At 37.5% G+C, this 19004-nt stretch overlaps 1 protein-coding gene across 5 annotated transcripts in view; it reads left to right on the top strand.

The window, feature by feature from the left end:
- WASF3 (WASP family member 3) overlaps positions 1 to 19004 on the top strand; it is a 129545-nt gene that overhangs the window by 93742 nt on the left and 16799 nt on the right. For all 5 annotated transcript variants that reach the window (XM_087436279.1, XM_087436276.1, XM_087436280.1 and 2 more), the window contains 3 exons: positions 12610 to 12744; positions 14832 to 14985; positions 18712 to 18829. In XM_087436279.1, the coding sequence (XP_087292405.1) occupies positions 12610 to 12744; positions 14832 to 14985; positions 18712 to 18829 (407 nt within the window). The remainder of the gene's footprint in view (positions 1 to 12609; positions 12745 to 14831; positions 14986 to 18711; positions 18830 to 19004) is intronic.

The raw sequence follows: 19004 nt of genomic DNA, 5'->3' as shown, positions 1-19004 counted from the left end.
AGGTGATGATGTGTTAATTACCCTGATTGTGGTAATTATTTCACAAGGTATATGCATATCAAATCATCATGTTGTACATTTTAAATATATACAATTTTATTTGTCAGTTATAAGGCTAGAAAAAAAGTCTTAGGACTAGAGAACATTTTCCCTCGCCTACACCTTATCAACACATCACCAAAGGCCCACATATTCCAGTGCATTTTACCCAGTACGTTGTGTCTGGCTTTCAACAAAAAAATTGAGGCATATTAAAAGACAGAAAAACAGAGTTTGAAAAGAGAGAAAACATCAGAACTAGATTTCAGATATGGCATGAAATTATCAGACCAGGAATTTAAAATAACTATGATTGAAATGCTTAGGGTTTTAATGGAAAAAGTAGTTCCAGAACAAATGGGTAATGTGAGCAGAGCATATGGAAATTCTAAGAATAAAAAAAGGAAGGACAGAATGGGAAAGGTTAACATGCGTGAAGAAATAGATAATTTGAACAGAGAAATGGAAACTATTAAGAAACAAAGAAATACTAGAGTTGAAAAATATAGTACAGTCATGCATCATTTAATGACGGGGATACGTTCTGAGAAATGTGTTGTTAGGTGATTTCGTTGTTGTGTGAACATCATAGAGTGCACTTACACAGACCTAGGCTATATGGTACTAAACTTATGGGACCACTGTCATATATGCATTCTTTTGTTGACTGAAACATTGTTATGTGGCACATGACTGTATCAGAAATAAAGAATTCACTTGATGGGCCTAATAGCAGACTGGACATGAGCAGAAGTGATCAGTGAGGTTAGAGACAAGTCAATTGAAATTATCCAACTGATTCACAAGAGAAAATGAATAAGAAAAAAAAACTTAACAGAGCATCCAAAATATGGGACAATATCAAATGGTCTCACACATATGTAATTGGAGTCTCAGAAGAAGAGGAGAGAGCGAGAATAGGGCAGAAGAAATAATGGATGAGAATTTCTGGATATTGATGATAGATATCAACCAATGGATCCAAGAAGCTCAGCAGGTTTTAAAGAAAACCTGACATCTAGTCACATCATAGTAACATTGTTAAAAGAACAAGTTAAAGAGAGAATCGTAAAAGGAGCGGGAGGAAAAAGGTACATTACGGGTAGGGAGGAAACAGTGTTAAGAATGACAGCTGACTTCTCATCAGGAACAATGGAAACCAGAAAACAGGGAATAAAGTCCCAAAAGAAACAAATTGTCATTCTGTAGTTAAGTAAAATATCCTTCAAAAATGAAAGTGAAGTAGACATCTTATTCAGACAAAATCTGAGTGAGGTAGTCTTCAGCAGACCTGCACTACAAGAAATGCTAAAAAAAATTCTTTAGGCTGTAAGGAAATGATACCAGATGGTAGCCTGGATCTGCAAGAAGGAAAAAAGATCACCAGAAAGAGTAAATGTGTGAGTAAAAATAAAAGATCTTACAGTTCTGCTCCCAATTACAATGTGTATTGGGGTTTCCCCACAACAAGAAATTCTCTGTGACATAATCTGGGTGTCCTATAATTCATCTCAATTCTGACACTGTCTACTGGAGATAGTGTCAGATCCCACAGGTGAAGGGCTCAGTCCCACAAGACTGGCCCCCCCCACCCCACATACTTCGGCTGCCAATTGCAAGTCCAGGTTGTCACCTGTGCTTCTGATCAACCGAGTATAGTTTAGAGGTTCCAACCATCCCTTCCGTGAGTTTAATTTGCTAGAGCAGCTCATAGAACTCAGAGAAACATTTTACTTTACTAGATTACCAGTTTATTACGAAGAGATATAATTCAGGAACACCCAGATGGAAGAGACGCGTAGGGTAAGATATGGGGAAAGGGTGCAGAGCTTCCGTGCCTTCCCTGAGTATGCCACTCTCCCCCAGTCTCCACGTGTTCACCAACGTGGAAGCTCTCTCCTTTGGGGTTTTTATGGAGGCTTCATTACATAGACGTGATTGATTAAGTCATTGGCCACTGGTGATTGATTTAACTTCCAGCCCCTCTCCCCTCCCTGGAGGATTGAAAATTCAAACCCTCTAATCACATGGTTGGTTTTCCTGGCAACCAGCTTCCATCCTTAGGTATGGCCCAAAAGTTACCTCATTAACATAACAAAAGACATCTTTATGATTCTCATCCCTTAGGAAATTCCAAGGGTCTTAGGAGCTCTATGCCAGAAATGGGAATGAAGACCAAATACATATATTTTTTATTATAAAGCACAAAATCAGTTTATTAAAAATTATATATTTATATCTTTTGTTTAGAAAACTATTGACCGTTTAAAATTTATGGAGTTATGGGCCGGCCCTGTGGCTTGGTGGTTAAGTGCGCACGCTGCAATGCTGGTGGCCGGGGTTCGGATCCCGGGTGCGCATTGAGGCACCACTTCTCCGTCCATCCTGAGGCCGAGTCCCACATACAGCAACTAGAAGGATGTGCAGCTATGACATACAACTATCTACTGGGGCTTTGGGGGGAAAAAATAAAATAAATAAAATCTTAAAAAAAAAATAAATAAAATAAAATAAAATTTATGGAGTTGATAACCTATGTGAGATTAAAATATATGACAGTAAGAGCTCTAAGAGTGGAAGGGGGTAAATGGAATTATACTGCTGTGTTTTACATTGTTTATGAAATACTATATTATTTGAAAGTACATTATGATGAGTTGAAGGATGCATATTTTAATTTTCTGTAAGCTCTAAGATAATACATAGAGGAGATAAAATGGAGCCCTCAGATGATTATTTGATTATCCCAAAAGAAGGCAGGAAAGGAAGGACAAAGGAACAAGGACCAGAAAGGACAAATGGAAAACCAATACCCAGATAATAGGATTAAACTTAGCCACATCAAGAACTACATTAAATGGGAGCATTGAAACACTCCACTTAAAAGGCAGAGATTACCTGGCTAAATAACAAAGCAAGACTAAAATACATGCATTTTTAAGAATGAAGACAGATTTAAAGAAAATAGTTGAAATAATACACTATGCAAACACAAAGCATAAGAAAGCTGATGTGGCTATATTAGTATCAAATATAATAGATTATAAAAGAGATAAAAGAGGACATGTCATGGTGATGAAAGAGTCAGTTGATCAAGAACACATAACCATCTTAAATGTGTGTACACCTAATAAGAAAGCTCCAGAGTACAGGGAATAAAATAGAACTAAAGGGAGAAACAGACAAACTCAGAATCTCAGTAATTGATAAAACAAATGAACAAAAAAATCTGTAAGCATATAGGAGATTTGAACAACACTACCTAGCAATCTGACTTAATTGACTTTTATAGAACACTGAACTCCCAAACTGTAGAATATATATTCTTTTAACATTCACATGGAATGTTCAGCAAGATGGAACGTATGCTCGGCCATAAAATAATACACTTGAAAAGACTGATATCATAAAGAGTACGGTGATAATGAGATAATTATAGTAATCTTTGTAAATAATTCTCAAATATTTGGAAGATCAAGCAATATCTTTTAAAATAATCCTTGAGTCAAAGAAGAAATCAAAAGGGAAATTAGAAACTGTTTCTGACTGTGTGATAATGAACACACAAAATACCAGTGTTTTTGTGGGATTTAGTTAAAGTGCTTAGAGGGAAATTTGTAGCTTTAAATGCTTATATTAGAAAAGAAGATTCAAAATCCTGAGCCCATTCCTCAGGTGAGCCCTCAGTGTTGCTCACTAATCCTGCTGTAATTCCTTTGTTAATTAGTTTTCCTGCCCTTAGAGTGCCTATTTCATAGCTTCTCTTTCCACCTTCAACTTCCTCCCTCTTGGCTGATAACTTCTTATTTCACTGGGAAAATTAAAACAGTCAGAGGAGAGCTAAAGATTCCCCTTCTGTCACATCAATCCGCTGATATGCTCTGTACCAGTGGGTCCTGCTCACCCTCCTTTGAAATGAATGTTTCTTTTTCTAAAGCACTGGACTCCACACCCTCATGCTCACTCCAGGACTGTGTAAACCTTCTCTCTTCCCTGCATCATCTTTTCCTCCCCTCTCTGCCTTGTTCCTACCAAATATAAATATGTTGAGAAATCTCCCAACTTAAGTAAATCTCAGATCTTCCTCTACCTGTCTATCTTCTTGCTCTCCTTCACAGCAAGAGTCCTTGAAAGAACTATTCATATCTCCACTGCCTTTACTTCCCTCATTGTCCCTTGTCCCCATTAAAGTTTTGTCCCATCCAATCTTGAAACTGCTCATCAGTGTTACTGGTGACTTCCACGTTGCCAAATTCAGTCTTGTGACTTGATCCATTAGCAGCATTTGACTCAGTTGATAACTTCCTCCTTCTGGAGAATACCTGGCTTCCGGGCCAGCACGCTTGGGTGTTTCTCCTAGCTCACAAGCTATTCTTTGTTAGTCCCTGATGGTCCTCCCTACCTCTACATGTTGAGGGCTCCAAGGCTTGGTCATTGAAACTCTTCTCTGCCTATTCCCATTCACTAGGCAATGTCATCCAGTCCCATGGCTTGAAATACCATCTTTACAGTGATGATTTCCAAATTTATGTCTTCAGTTCTGAGCTGTCCCCTAGACTTCAAACTTGTATATGCAACTGCCTACTCAGTATCTTCACTTGGATTTCTAATAGGCATCTCAAACGCAACATATTAAAATTGAATTAATGATTTCTTCTCTCTCTCTTTCCCAACCCCCCTTCTCTATCTGTCTTAGCATGTGGGAGCTGTACTCTTGCAGTCGCTTTTGATTGATCTGCTCTCATTCTAGACATCTTCAGAATATGTACCAAATCTGTACACCTCCCCAACTACTGTTCTAGTTCAAGCCACCACAGACTCTCACTGCTCAGTGATGGCCTCGTATCTGATTTCCTTGCTGCTTCACTGTAGTCACCCCACCCCAAAGGGCCGGACATTTGTTTCTCAGTCCTCTTCTACGCTTTTCCCTCCTCTCGCTGGGCTCCAGCCGTGTTGGCCTCCTGGATGCTGCTCTCACACACCAAGTGTGTTTCTGCCGGAAAGGTTCCCCTCTGAGATATCTGTATGGTCCCCTTCCTCATTTTAGTCAGTTGTCTGCCTACATATCACCTCATCAGAGAGGCCTTTTGTGACCACCTAAGTGCCACCCACTTCCTACGGCTCTCTAGTCCCTTACTGTGTTATTTTCCTAGTAGCACCTAACATCATGTGACATTATTGTTTGTATAATATTGTCCATATATAATGTAAGCTTCATGGCTGTGTTCACTGCTGTGTTTTCTTCAGGTGACTAGGATAGTGCCTATTACATAGTGGGTGCTTGATAAATATCTGCTGACTTAATCAATATCTGTTATCTTAGTTCTTATAAAATGCTTAGAAAGAGTATTGTAAACAAGTATACAAAAAAAGTTAACTGTAGTTAACTATGGGTGACATTTTTTAGTTTTTATTTTTCTGAGTTTTCTACATTTTCTACTGTGAGCACTGTATACTTTTATACTCACAAAGACAGTTCGAAGAATCAGGGTGTATACTACGTTTTTGACTTCTATACAGACTTATAATCACAACAAAGACAAAAGAAATAAATCAGAATGTTAGCAGTAGATGTCTTAGATTGGACTTTTGGACATTTTTCCTATTGCTTACTTTTCTATGTTTTCTATTTTTCTTATAATAAGCATGGATTGCTTTCATAGTAGAAAAAATAACATTTTAAAAGGAGAAAAAGAAACCTTAGGGCCCAATAATGATGATTTGTTATTTTATGAAATTCAGTAGCAACTGGACTTTACTACAGACACTATAATAAAGTTTCTATTTTAACTTTTTATTTTGAAGTGGTTTCAGACAAAAAACGATCAAAAACAGTACAAAGAATTCTCATAAACTTTCACCTCTACATTTTACCACATTTTTTCTTTTTGTTAGACACTTCTCTCTCTTCCTCTTGCCCTCCTTTCTCCTCCTCCCTCTCCCCCAATATGTGTGTGTGTGTGTATATTTAATGTTAAATATATGTGTGTGTGTGTGTGTGTGTGTGTGTGTGTGTGTGTATTTAGCGTTCTCCTTTAATCTGGAGCAGTTCCTTAGTCTTTCTTTGACTTTTATGACTTCACATTTTTAAAGGGAACTGGTCATATATTTTGTGGAATGTCCCTTTATCTGAATCCTCTGATGTTTCCTCATGATGAGATTTCGGATATTGGCAGGACCACCACAGAGTGATGACACATTCTCCTCAGTGCGTCTTGTCAGGAAGCGTGTTATCTGCTTGTCCCATGAGTGTCCAGGTTAACTTGGATCACCTGGTTAACATCTTGTCAGTAGGTTTATCTAATGTCAAGTTTTTTCCTCTATGTAATTGAGTATCTTATGGGGAAACATGTTGAGACTATGTAGCATCCTGTTCCCATCCCACTCCTATGCACTGGTCTTAGCATCCATTGATGATTCTTGCCCAAAACAATTATTGTGGTGGTGGTTGCAGGATGGAGGTTTTTGTCACTCCATAATGTCTTCTACATTTGTCAGTTGGCTTTCTGCTGTAAGTGCTTTCACTTCTTTCCCTCTTATTTACTTATTCATTCATTCATTTATTTATATTGGTATGGACTCATGAATTCTTATTTTATTTTATGGGTTATAATCTGTTGTCTTTATTATTTATTTTGATGCTCACATTTTCCCAAATTTGGCCAGTAGGAGTGCTTTCAGATTGGCTCCTGTGTCTTTTTGACTTGTCTCCCCACCCTCACTGTGAGTATTTCTTTTCTTTTTTTTGAAAAGCACAGCAAGATATCCTAAGCTCATCTTGTACTTTTCCACCCTCAGCCACAGAATCAGTCATTTTTCTAAGGAGGCTGGTTGCTTTTAGTGGAGAATGAAAAGCCAGAATCTTGACAACTAAGATCTAGGTGCTAGGTGTGGTATTAAAATTTCTGAAGGACCTTATTATGACTGGTTTCTTATTCCACAGAAAGGACTCATATCAGACACTCTGATTGTTTCCAATAAATCTTCACTTTTAAATACATTGAAAATCCTTCATAACTTTATGCTTTGGTGGTTTGGAGGCACACTTTTCAACCTGACATACTTGGACTCGACTTCGTAATGGTCCTAATAAGTCCATAAGTGGATTCATTGCCAGTAAAGAATTGCGCTTACCTCAATGTGGTCTTTAATTCAATTCAGAATTATTTTAATTTAGCTATTAATAGACTTGCCGTTGAAAGAGTGAGTAAAATTAAGCTTTTCAAATAAGTTGCTATTTGCAAAACTGAATACTATAATTGCAACACTTTATTCTTGTGCATCAGAAAATATAGTTTCTTCTATTTTCTTCTCTTTAGTTGCTTGTCAGCTTTCAGCAGCTGGCAAAAGATTAATTATGCAAGTCTTTAATTTCTGTTTCTTTTTATAAATCAAGAACTTCCAATGGAAGTATAGTATCAGTTGCATGTTTTTTCAAATAGGGTTGAGCATTGAAGGTAGAGGGCACATCTTAATTTATCCTTTTCAACTTGCATAGCATCTAGTAGAGTGTGGTTCTCGACAGTAGTTGCTGTGCTTTGAGAATGCTGGTGTAACTTCTGCGAGAGACTATGGTGTATACTCCCATATTCTTACTGATATATACTGTCCCTGTTAATTAGATTTCTGCATAGCTGAAGGCAAAGGGGTGGGGTTTTTTTTGGAGTTGCACTGGAATTTTTTTTTAACTATGAATAGTCAAGTAGAAAAACAAAAATTAGTTGGGTTACATTTTGACTGTGCCTGACATTAAAAATGAACAAGTGATAGACTTGGATATAAAGCATTTGGAACATGGTGCTTTGTCTTACAGAACATCCAGCTGAACGGGCGGGCATTTTCTTGAATGGGCTTCATAAAACAGTAGTTCTGAAAGATGTTATTAGCTGTTTCCGGGCCAGTCAGTTTGAAAATAGGGTATGCTGGATGCTTCTCTTGCAGATTCCTAATGCATATTAGCATATTAAAGATTTTGAGATGCTCCAAGACATAGAAACATCTTTAATCTTTCTAGCCTAGCATTTCCTGAACTTACTTGAGCAGGGAGCCTTTGTTGGTTGTGTACTTGTTAACAAGAAAACACTGGTATAGACTATGTCTTTTTTATTCAAGAGAGACTCATTGAGCACTGGCTCAGCACTGGCAATGCAGAGATAAAAGGCAGAGCTTACAGCCCCAAAGAATTTGTATAAATAGACAAGATCAGAGTTAGACGGTGAGGCCTGTGATTGAGGATGCTTAGGGTATTGTAGGAACACAGAAAGGGGCATCTGATCTTACAGACCCCAACCTGCATCCTGAAGCTCATGCATTTATTCCAGAATCTTTTATAGTACCTACTATAAGCCAGGCATGCCCTCAACCCAGGGCAAAAGCACAGAACTGAGGAGAATCCTTGTCCTCTTGGATGGTATATTCTAGAAAGGAGACAGGCAAGAAACAAGATGAATAAGTACAGGTGTATAATTTATTACATAGTAATAAGTGCTAAGGAGAAAGATACAGCAGGGAGGGGATAAGAGGGTGTGTGTGGTGAGGTGACTGCAGTTTAGCTAGGGTTGCTAGAGAAAATCTCACTTGGAAGGAGACATTTGGGTAGAGACTGGATGAAGTGAGGGGCAAACCAAGCGAATCTCTGGGGAAAAGGTCCAGGCAGAAGGAACAGGAAATGCAGAAGCCTGAGGAGAAGCGAGTCTGGTTGTCTGAGAAACAGCACAGAGCCAGCATAGTTGGAGTGGACTATGCAAGGGAGAGGGAGTAGTTGATGAGGCCAGGAAAGTGAATGGAGCTAGATCACATAGGACTTTATAAGCCATTACATGGCCTTTGGCTTTTATCCTGAGTGAGAAGACAAGGCATAGAAGGGATTTGAAAATGCAGAGGAGTAACAGGATCCATGAGAAAGTGGGATGGGTTTAGGGATTGCAGGTAGCTCATTCTGACTGGAGCACAGGAAAGGGCAAAAGTGAGGTGCATGGGGCCTTCTAGCCCACTGAGCGGCTGAGATTTTTTCTTGAGATGATGGGAGCAATGAAGAATTTAAATAGGAAGGACACATCTTTCTCTTAGATCATTTGGCAGCAGTGTGATGAATGGATTTGAGGGTGGGAGGCGAATCTGAAGGCAGAAGAAAGAAAGCTGTTGATGTAAACAAGGAAGGTCTGAGCTGAGGGGGTGGTGGGGCTAGAAGTGACAAGATCTGGTGTGCAGTTAGCTGTAGAGGGAGCAGTCACAGGTGACTCTTTTCTGACTTGGGCTGCATTCTGAATGGTTGATGCCTTTCAACATCAGGATGCAGGTTTGAGTTAATGTGAAAATGAGTTCCTATTAGACCTTGTACAGAATTTGAGATTTTTATAGGACATCAATGTGGAGATGTGTGTTAGCTAATTAGATGCACAAGAGCAGTGCTCAGGAAAGAGTTCATAAGGCAGCAAACGTTAATTCTGGGTACCACTCTAGACACCATCTAGCTACAGTATTTTAAAACATATAATTTATGTGAAGACTATTTTATTTCTTTGCCTTTTTGGAACCATTTTGTATATTGTGGGAGTGGGAACTGTTGGCAGAATTTTAAGTGTTTAAGAATTTTAAGCTCCAGAGGAGATACTGGGCTTCGAGAGAGACGCTTGACTGCTCAACTGAAATCAGTAGTCTGGGTCGTCGCCCCCCCCATCATTTTTGGCAAGAGAGGGTGTACTTTTTATTGGTCTTTTTATTACTCTTATTTTCTAAGAGAAAGTTCCTTTTGTTAAGACAGTTGCACCATTAGAATTTATGAAATTATACTAATTTTAAATTCATAAGAAATGCTTGTCTAGTGTCTGGGAGTAACCATTTAAACAGCAAAAATATTTTAGTCCATTTCCTTAAGTAAACTGGAAATTACCAAGTGTCTCATGGCCTGAAATAATTCATGGAAGTTGCTAATTTTTAGCCAAAGGTTCAGGGGAGTATATGGTAAAAGCAGAGAATTTGGGGGCCGGCCCGGTAGCGCAAGCGGCGGCCCAGGGTTCACTGGTTCGAATCCCTGGCGTGCACCGATGCACTGCTTGGTAAGCCATGCTGTGGCGGCGTCCCATATAAAGTGGAGGAAGATGGGCGCGGATGTTAGCCCAGGGCCAGTCTTCCTCAGCAAAAAACAAGAGGAGGATTGGCAGATGCTAGCTCAGGGCTGATCTTCCTCACAGGAAAAAAAAAAAAGGGGGAGGAATTCGAAGTTAGAAGACCAAGTTTCTGTTTCATCTGTTTCTCCCACTCACTAGCCCTGAGACTTAGACCACGTTTCTGATGCTCAGTCTAGTCATCTGCCTGTTGACTCGTGAGCTGCCTCATCTGTTGGACAGGTGTTTCCCAGGAGGCCTTGTCCTAGGGCCGGGGCTGCAGCGCTGAGCGCACAGGCAGGGTTCTTCCTCTCATGGAGTTTACAGTCATGTGAATTACAGCAGGGAGGACGGAAGGTGAATATGAGAGCCCCGTATAAACTGTGAAGCACTATGAAAACATTATAGTTAGTCTTACTTCAAATAAGTGTTCTTCTGGAAGGTTCCGGTTCTCTTCTTATTTGAGTGATAAATCGAGAATATGCAAATAAAAGGAAGTGGGAGGTCTGCACACACCTTACACCCTTCACAAAATTTTCTTAAAATGGATCACAGACCTAAATGTAAAACTGTAATAGTCCTAGAAGATAACATAGGAGAAAATCTAGATGATCTATAGCAATGACTTTTTAGATACAATGCTAAAGACACAATGAAAGAAATAATTGATAAGATGGACTTCGTTAAAATTAAAAACTTCTGCTCTGCGAAAGATACTGTCAAGAGAATAAGAAGACAGACCACATACTAGGAGAGAATATTTGCAAAAGACGTAATCTGATAAAGGACTGTTATCCAAAATATACAAAGAACTCTTAAAATTCAACAATAAGTAAACTTAACAACTTGATTAAAAAATGGAGAAAAGACCTGAACAGGTGCCTCCCCAAAGAAGATGTACAAATGGCAAATAAGCGTAGGAAAAGGTGATCAACACCATATGTTAGGGAAATGCAAATTAAAACAGAATACCACTACACACCTATCAGAGTGGCTAAAACATTGAACACTGACAACACCAAATACTGGTGGGGATATGGAGTCATAGGAACTCTTATACATTGCTGGTGGGAATGCCAAATGGTACAGCCACTTTGGAAGACAGTTTGGCTGTTTCTTAAAAAACTAACATACTCTTACCATATGATCCAGCAATCGCACTCCTTAGTATTTACACAAATGAGTTGAAAATTTATGTCCACACACAAATCTGCACCCAAATGTTTATTCATAATCACCAAACACTGGAAGCAACCAAGATGGAGACAGTAAAAAGATAGTAGTTGCCAGCGGTTGGGGGGAAAGGATGAATAGATGGAGCACAAAGGATTTTTGGGGCAGTGAAACTATTCTGTATGATACTGTAATAAATATGTGATATTTATTTATTTATTATTTATTTCACATATTTATGACAAATGATACATGTCATAAATATGTGAAAATCCGTAGAACGTACCAAGAGTGAACTCTAATGTAACGTGGGCTTTGGGTGATGGTGATGTGTCAGTGTGGGTTCATCAGTTATAACAAATGTACCACTCTAATGCGGGGTGTTGATAGTGGTGGAGGCTGTGCGTGTGTGGGGGCAGTGTGTGTATATAAGAACTTTGCTTTCTGCTCACTTTTACTGTGAACCTAAAGCTGTTCTTAGAAATAAAGTCTATTAAAAAAGTGTATCTCTGTCAGAGAAGATGGAATACAGGTATGCCTTGCACACTCAGAATAGGCAGTTATTAAATCTTTGTTGAATGAATAAAAGAGTGGTATTAGGGTTTGGAAATTCAACGTGAGCAGATACTGATTCCTATCTTGCTTGTTAAATTTTCAGAAATGTTATTAATTACATTTTAAGAAAAGTAGGAGTTGTGTCTAGCACTCACAAGAGTATGGAGGTGATCCATACAGAAAAATTTAACTCAAAATTCAAAATATTGGTTTTTAGAGAGTGTGAGAGTCAGCACTATATACCTAGATTTCAAAATAGGAAGTAGAAAAATTTAATGCCGTTGGAAAGTGTTAGGCACAGTATATCTAATGTTTCTTATTGTGAATGAGATAAAATCCTAAATTTAGAAACCAACATGGTTATCTTGGGAAGTAAAAGGAAAATTTATGTCCCGAGATTCTATTTATATATAAAGCATGCAAAATGAGAGTAATTTTTTTTCCAAAGAAGTTTAATTTAATGGGAAACAACTTGCATGATAGCTCATGTGGCAATTAAATAAAAATTTTTTACTCTCTGGGGTATTTTAAAATTCTGCAGCTTTGGGTCGATTTCAGATATGTATGAATATCCCTAATAAATTTTCAAAAATTCTAAAGGCCTTTGAGTGTGACACTTTATTTTTGTCGTCGTTTACACCAAATCCCATATGGTGAGATCAGCACTGGTGAGAATGTTGAAGGCTGCTTCAGCAGTTCTTAACAGATGGCTTTCTCCATTCATTTTCTTCCATAGGCAAACATGCCGAAGACATATTTGGTGAGCTGTTTAATGAGGCTAACAACTTCTACATCAGAGCAAATTCTCTTCAAGACAGAATTGATCGCCTTGCTGTCAAAGTTACCCAGCTGGATTCAACAGTGGAAGAGGGTAAGTAATTGCATGAAAGCAGTGAGCTAGAAGTGATGTTGACAAGATGGTAGTAATTAATTGCAGGGTAATTACTGCTTTTTCCTTGGGGTGGTATACTGATATTTCTTCTTGTCTTTTCCCAAAAGAATAGTGAGGGGGAAAAACCCCACAACATTGGGTTAATTAGTGATTAAAAGATTCATATCCTGTTTACCTCATATGCCATACTCTCTTGTAAAAAAAATTACGTATAGTATTTGTTTTAAAAGATCCTTCAAATACATTCAGTATTAGAAGTCCTAATTTATGTTATTGGTAGTTATTGTAAAGATATTTGCTTTAAAGAAATCACTCCGAGGACGTGGTCCAACTGAGAGGGAGGGTTATATACATGCAGAGTGAAGGCTTCCCCCAGGACTCTTGTTGGGGTGGATGCCGATAAATAATCTTGGAGATCCTGCTGATTTAACTTCTCAGAAACAGCATTTACTGAAGGTCTTTAGGGCTCAGGGTTTAACAATAAAGTCAATATTGACAAGCACCGTGTGGTTAGCTGGTAAACATTTTGGTGATACCCTCGGAAATTGTGGCAGTTTCAACAAAATTAAAACTCGACAGTTCCTTTCTAAAAATTTCACTTTCTGTATCTTTTGAATGAAAGGCTGAGATTAGACTGGGAAAAAATCTGCAAAAAAAACTGTAAGAAATGCCACTTCATATTTACTTTAAGAAAAATGTTCAGATGAAAAATTATCTCTGCCTTTATATAAGAGTAGTTACAGTTTCTCTTGTTGCATTAAAACAATCCTAGCATCTGATTTTTCTACTAGACCTATAGTAGTAGTATTAGGAAAAAGTGAAGGTTTTACTTTTTAAAAATGTGATTTATGGAATTCATCCCTCATCACTTAAAAAATGTTTACTCATGTTCACATCTTTTTCAAAGGTCAAAGTTAAATTAATGAATTAGAAACTTAACAAAAATGTAGAGCATTGAAATTTTAATATCCATTATGAACATTCTTTAATCAGATTTTTAAAAATTACCTTTTATTTGAAAAAAATAAAAATCTGAATAGCTACTTGGTCTATTCAGATAAGGAATTATTAATGTCTTCAATTGATCACTTCAAATTGATATCACAAATGATTTTTAATATTTATTCATCTTCCTTTACTTTTTTTGGTTGGCACTTGCCATTAGAATGCTTGTGATAAAGCTTATACTGGAAAAAGTTACTCTGTAGATTAAATTTCAGGAAGTTTTGCAGTATCTCTCATATCCCTAAATCCCTTTCCAATCAAGGTTTTACCTTATGACTTTCCTTTGCCTGGATGTTGTAGTAGAAAAAACATTTGACCAAGCGAGGGAATCTGTGTTCTATTTTGGGTCTGTCACTTCCTTGCTGGGTAATCTTGGACAAGTCACTTAGCACCTCTGACTCTCAGCTTCATTGATCAAGTGGGTTAATGGACCAGTTTGCCCCCCTGAGAAGTTTGTGTCCGAGTCAGATGAGTTAATATGTGAGATGTAAAGTGTTGTACAAACACAAGAAATAAGTATAATCAGCCCTGATTTTCTGACTCCTTAGTGTAGTTTTATATCATGCTACTTAATTTCTAGGACTACATGTATGTTGAAAAGCTTTGCCATCTTTTCTTAATGTTAGTGTCAGAAAAACTTAATGTATTATTTACATTTGTGTATTTTTTGCAAAAATATTTCCCACATGTATTATAATTAAACTGGTATTAACTGTTTGAATGTTTTTTCCCCCTAGGATACCCAAGTCTTTGTATTTACATGCCTGTTATACTCAACTATATTCCTGTGTGGTTTCTGAGAAATGCTATTTAAATAAAGAATAATCCTCTAATATTAGGTTCAATGAAATAATTAGATCACTACAAAAGGAGAAAAGACGTGATTTGACTTCATTTCATAGAGATAACTTATTTATAAGAAGGATGGTTTTAAATGAACAATAAAAACATTATTTTGTTATTCTAGGAGATGTTTATGATTGTGATTCAAATTATACTTATTTCTAAGCAGTTAAAAATATTTCCATATAACTCAACTTGGGGGACTTTTCTCTAAATAGTGTCACTACAGGATATCAACATGAAAAAGGCTTTCAAAAGTTCCACAGTCCAAGACCAGCAGGTGGTTTCAAAGAACAGCATTCCTAATCCCGTGGCTGACATTTACAATCAGAGCGATAAGCCGCCTCCTCTGAATATTCTGACTCCATACAGGTATGGCTTCATGTGTTCCCAGGGCCTTCTCAGCACAGAGAAATTGAGAGAAATGGACGGTGCTGTGAAAGTACCTTTTCAAACTTTGAAAATAATAATTGCAGTGTTATACACAATGAAATGAGTTACTGGTACAGAATTGTTAAAGTTTTAGTATTTCAAAATATAGATAAACTTACCAAGAGAAATGTGAGCTGTAATTTTAGCTTTTAAATGTAGATATTTTACACAGCAATGGGCACATTACATAACAATATTGAGTGTGGTTATGTTGTTCCTCATATTCAAAGTCAATTTTAAAGGAACTGAATAATTCACTTATAATGCGGCAAAATACCTGTCTCGACACTTTACAACTGCAGAGACATTTGTTAGTTAATTCAGAAAAATTTATTCTGCAGCGTTAGGGGTTTTTTAAGAGTGAATATATAGTCAACAAATTAACCTGTTACTGTAAAATGGTAGGACACATTATCAGGATCAAACTTCCCCAAAAAGGAATGGAAAATAAATAGTGCAAAAAATTAACGTTAAGAAACCAACTAAAAACGCTTTTTAAAAACACCTCTCCTACCTCCTACCACAGTTGTGTCTTCTTTCCATAGTTTGTCACCTTCTTTCCTGTCTCCCTTTTCACGTACTTTCTCACTCCCATCATTGCACCCTCCCGTTGAGCTTGTCGAGCTCGCTCCTTCAGCCTCTGGTGAGCATGGCCTGTGGTGGGACGTGGCTCTCACTGCCCGCAGAGTTAGCTCAGTGCGTGGTGCTTCTGCGAAGGCCGTCTAGAAGCAGTGAGTCCTCCGTTTCCACTACCGCCTCCACCGGCGGTAGTGGTCCTTCTCAGGGAGGGCCCCGAGTTTTTCCTGGTCTGAATCCCTGTCCCTTCTCAGGGTCCAAAAGGAATGTTGGCCCTGTTCTTTATGGCAGGTCTGCTGGTACAGCCGCAGTTCAGGCTGCATCCCTTTCAGCACAGACGGAAAGTCTCCCTCAAAAACGTGCAGTAGAGATTCTGTGAAATCTCTGAGGTGAGAGAGACCACATTTCTCTATGAGACAAGTGTACTTTTCTGGAGGTTTTAGCACACTCATTTAAAAGTTAATGATATATGTGAATAGTAGGATTGTAAGCCTAATGTTTTAACTTGTGATTTTGCTTTGGTTCAGTAGGCATTTTTCTGGGGCAATTTCAGTTTTACTTTGCACTGGGAGCTTTGAGGGCTTGCTTATTAAAATTTTTCTAAGAAACCTCACTAAATATTCTGTTGTAAAGGAAAAAAAAACATAAAATGCAATAACCACTTATATTTGATTAATCAAGATCATGATTAAATATTTGTGGTGATTTAAAAATTTTAATTGCATAAAAATGAATCATTTAATTGCATAATTATTTAATATTGCAATGATATTTAATTGCATAATCATTAAATATTGCAAATGATTCAATATAAATTTCATTTATATTGTATGTGTGTATTCAGTTTTATGGAAAATAAAAGTATCTTTGCCTTTTTAATAGTGTGTTTAAGAATAGCAGTGCTGGGGCTGGCCTGGTGGCATAGTGGTTAAGTTCATGCCCTGCTTTGACGGCCTGGGGTTCACAGGTTTAGATCCTGGGCACAGACCTACACACCACTTATCAAGCCATGCTGCAGCAGGTGTACCACATATAAAGAAGAGGAAGGTGGGTATGGATGTTAGCCCAGGGCCAATCTTCCTCAGCAAAAAGAGGAGGATTGGCAACAGATGTTAGCTCAGGGCTAATCTTCCTCACCAAAAAAAAAAAAAAAAAAGAATAATAGTGCCAACTGAGATCTGCTTTTTGTTAATACAGTAATATTTTGGGTATATAAAACACATAAACTTTTACATTTGAGCTTAAGTATGACACTGTCACAACACAGTCAATATATGAGAAGTACAGTGTGACTGAAAAATGAAATATTTAGTTGCTATAAACATAGGACATTTCTACTTACATTCTTATGTCAAAGTTAACATTTGTTTACTTACGTGAGTTTCTGCCTTCATTAAAATATTAGTTCCATTTTTTTAAAAAGAGAATGTGCATTTTAACATCTTGAATTTTACAGCAAGTCGCTCTTCAGTTTTTCTGTATCTTCATCTATATTTAAAGCCTAGTGTCTTAGGGAATGTTGTGTTTTTCACAATAATGTTTTTAATAAAATCTCCATGATGCAGGTTGCATATCAATTAGGAAACTTGGAAAAGAAGGAAAGATTTTAAGTAATTAAAGGTTAGAGTATAGAGTGAGTTGCATTGGTTGCTTAGTGATTTTCGGAGAGAGCGACCAGAATAGCCCTCACGGGAACGTGGGCCTTGGTGTGTGTGGGTGAGAAGCTCCCCAGGACGTGGCATGGCAGGACCTTCAAGGCAGGACCTGGGTTCCCCTCCAGAATACTGCAGTTAGCTTTCTGGGACTATTTGGGCATAAACTCTTTCCTATACTCATTTCACTGATTTTTGCTTTCTCTATGTGCCTAAAATGACTTACTGAAATACTAATTTAAAATGTAAATATTCTGCTTCCTCTTGAAGGTAATCTACAGGCCCATACTTTTTAAAGCATTAGTAGAATAGAGTGTTTACTTCATATCATGATTACATTGAGCTTTGCTATTGATTTATGTTACAACTTTGGATTCATATTGGCTGTATTATTATTGGTTTTATGATAAATGAATAACTTATATAAGACTTGAACTCTTCCTTAGATCACAGTAATTGTAGCAGTGCTTGAAATGCCTACAAGTGAATTTTCTTTGTGGGTTAGTACTTTCACTCTAAAAATACATGGTTCATCATTTTTTCTCTAGTCACATTTATACATCATGAACATTCTGCTTCTTTCCTAATTGAATTTATAGATGTTGGGCAAACTTGATTAAGAAAAAAGGACAGAGTACTTACTAATTTTTATCCTAATAATAATGAATCTCCAGGGTAGAAGTGAACGTGTATGTACTAAGAATCCATCCATGTCTGTGTATAGCCCCCTATTGGAATAAACAGAACATTTCCCGAAATAACTGAGGTATTAAATATCGTTGTTATGAGCCATATTGTGATTTTTAGGAGCACTTTTTTGTACTGAAATCTAAATTTGCAAGAGTACTTTTTACCTAATTATTCTAGATAAAGTTGCTGTTCTTGCGTGATTACATGTTTTTTTTCAAATGAGGAAATTTGAGACTCGACTCCTAGCCACCCTGTGTACAGCAGAGTGGAACCCTGCCTGGTCTTTTTGCACCATCCTCTCACCCTCCAGCGCTGTATCAGACAATGCTCTGCTGCTATTCACAGGGTTTTCATGGCCAATTTTTTCAGAAATAAGTGGCCAGGTCCTTCTTCCTAGTCTGTCTTAGTCTGGAAGCTTTGCTGAAACCTGCCCACCATGGGTGACCTTGCTGGTATTTGAAATCCTAGTGGCATAGCTTTCAACATCACAGCAACACACAGCTGCCACAGTATGACAGACGACAGGCAGTGTTGTGGTTCCCTGACTGGGAAACGGACCCAGGCCTTGGAGGTGAGAGCACCAATAGTAACTACTCCACCACAGAGCTGGCTTAATAATGTATAGGGCTGTTAAAATGCATCATGCAGATGTTATAATCTCATGAGTTAAAATTAAATTAATATTAACCATATATGAAAATATCTAACAACCTTTTTTTTTCCTGACTTGTAATACATTGATTTCTAGAGATGATAAAAAGGACGGGTTGAAGTTCTATACTGATCCTTCCTATTTCTTTGACCTCTGGAAAGAAAAAATGCTACAGGACACAGAAGACAAAAGGAAAGAGAAAAGACGTCAAAAGGTAAATAATTCTAGTATGGGAAACATGGGTATAAATGTAAATGGGCTTCTTGTTTAGAAGTAAGTCAGTGAATTCTTTTTTAAATGGTCGAGATGTTGGATTTAGTGCTGAAGTTTTTTCAGAGGCTGAATTTTTTACATGAAGATACTGACAATTCAGTCTAACAGTAATACTA

Source organism: Ceratotherium simum, chromosome 10 (genome assembly GCF_057802395.1).
Source record: "Ceratotherium simum simum isolate JZ-2026a chromosome 10, ASM5780239v1, whole genome shotgun sequence".
Classification (NCBI taxonomy): domain Eukaryota; kingdom Metazoa; phylum Chordata; class Mammalia; order Perissodactyla; family Rhinocerotidae; genus Ceratotherium; species Ceratotherium simum.
Note: the sequence above shows the minus strand (reverse complement) of the source record. Positions and strands in the feature narration are given on the sequence as shown.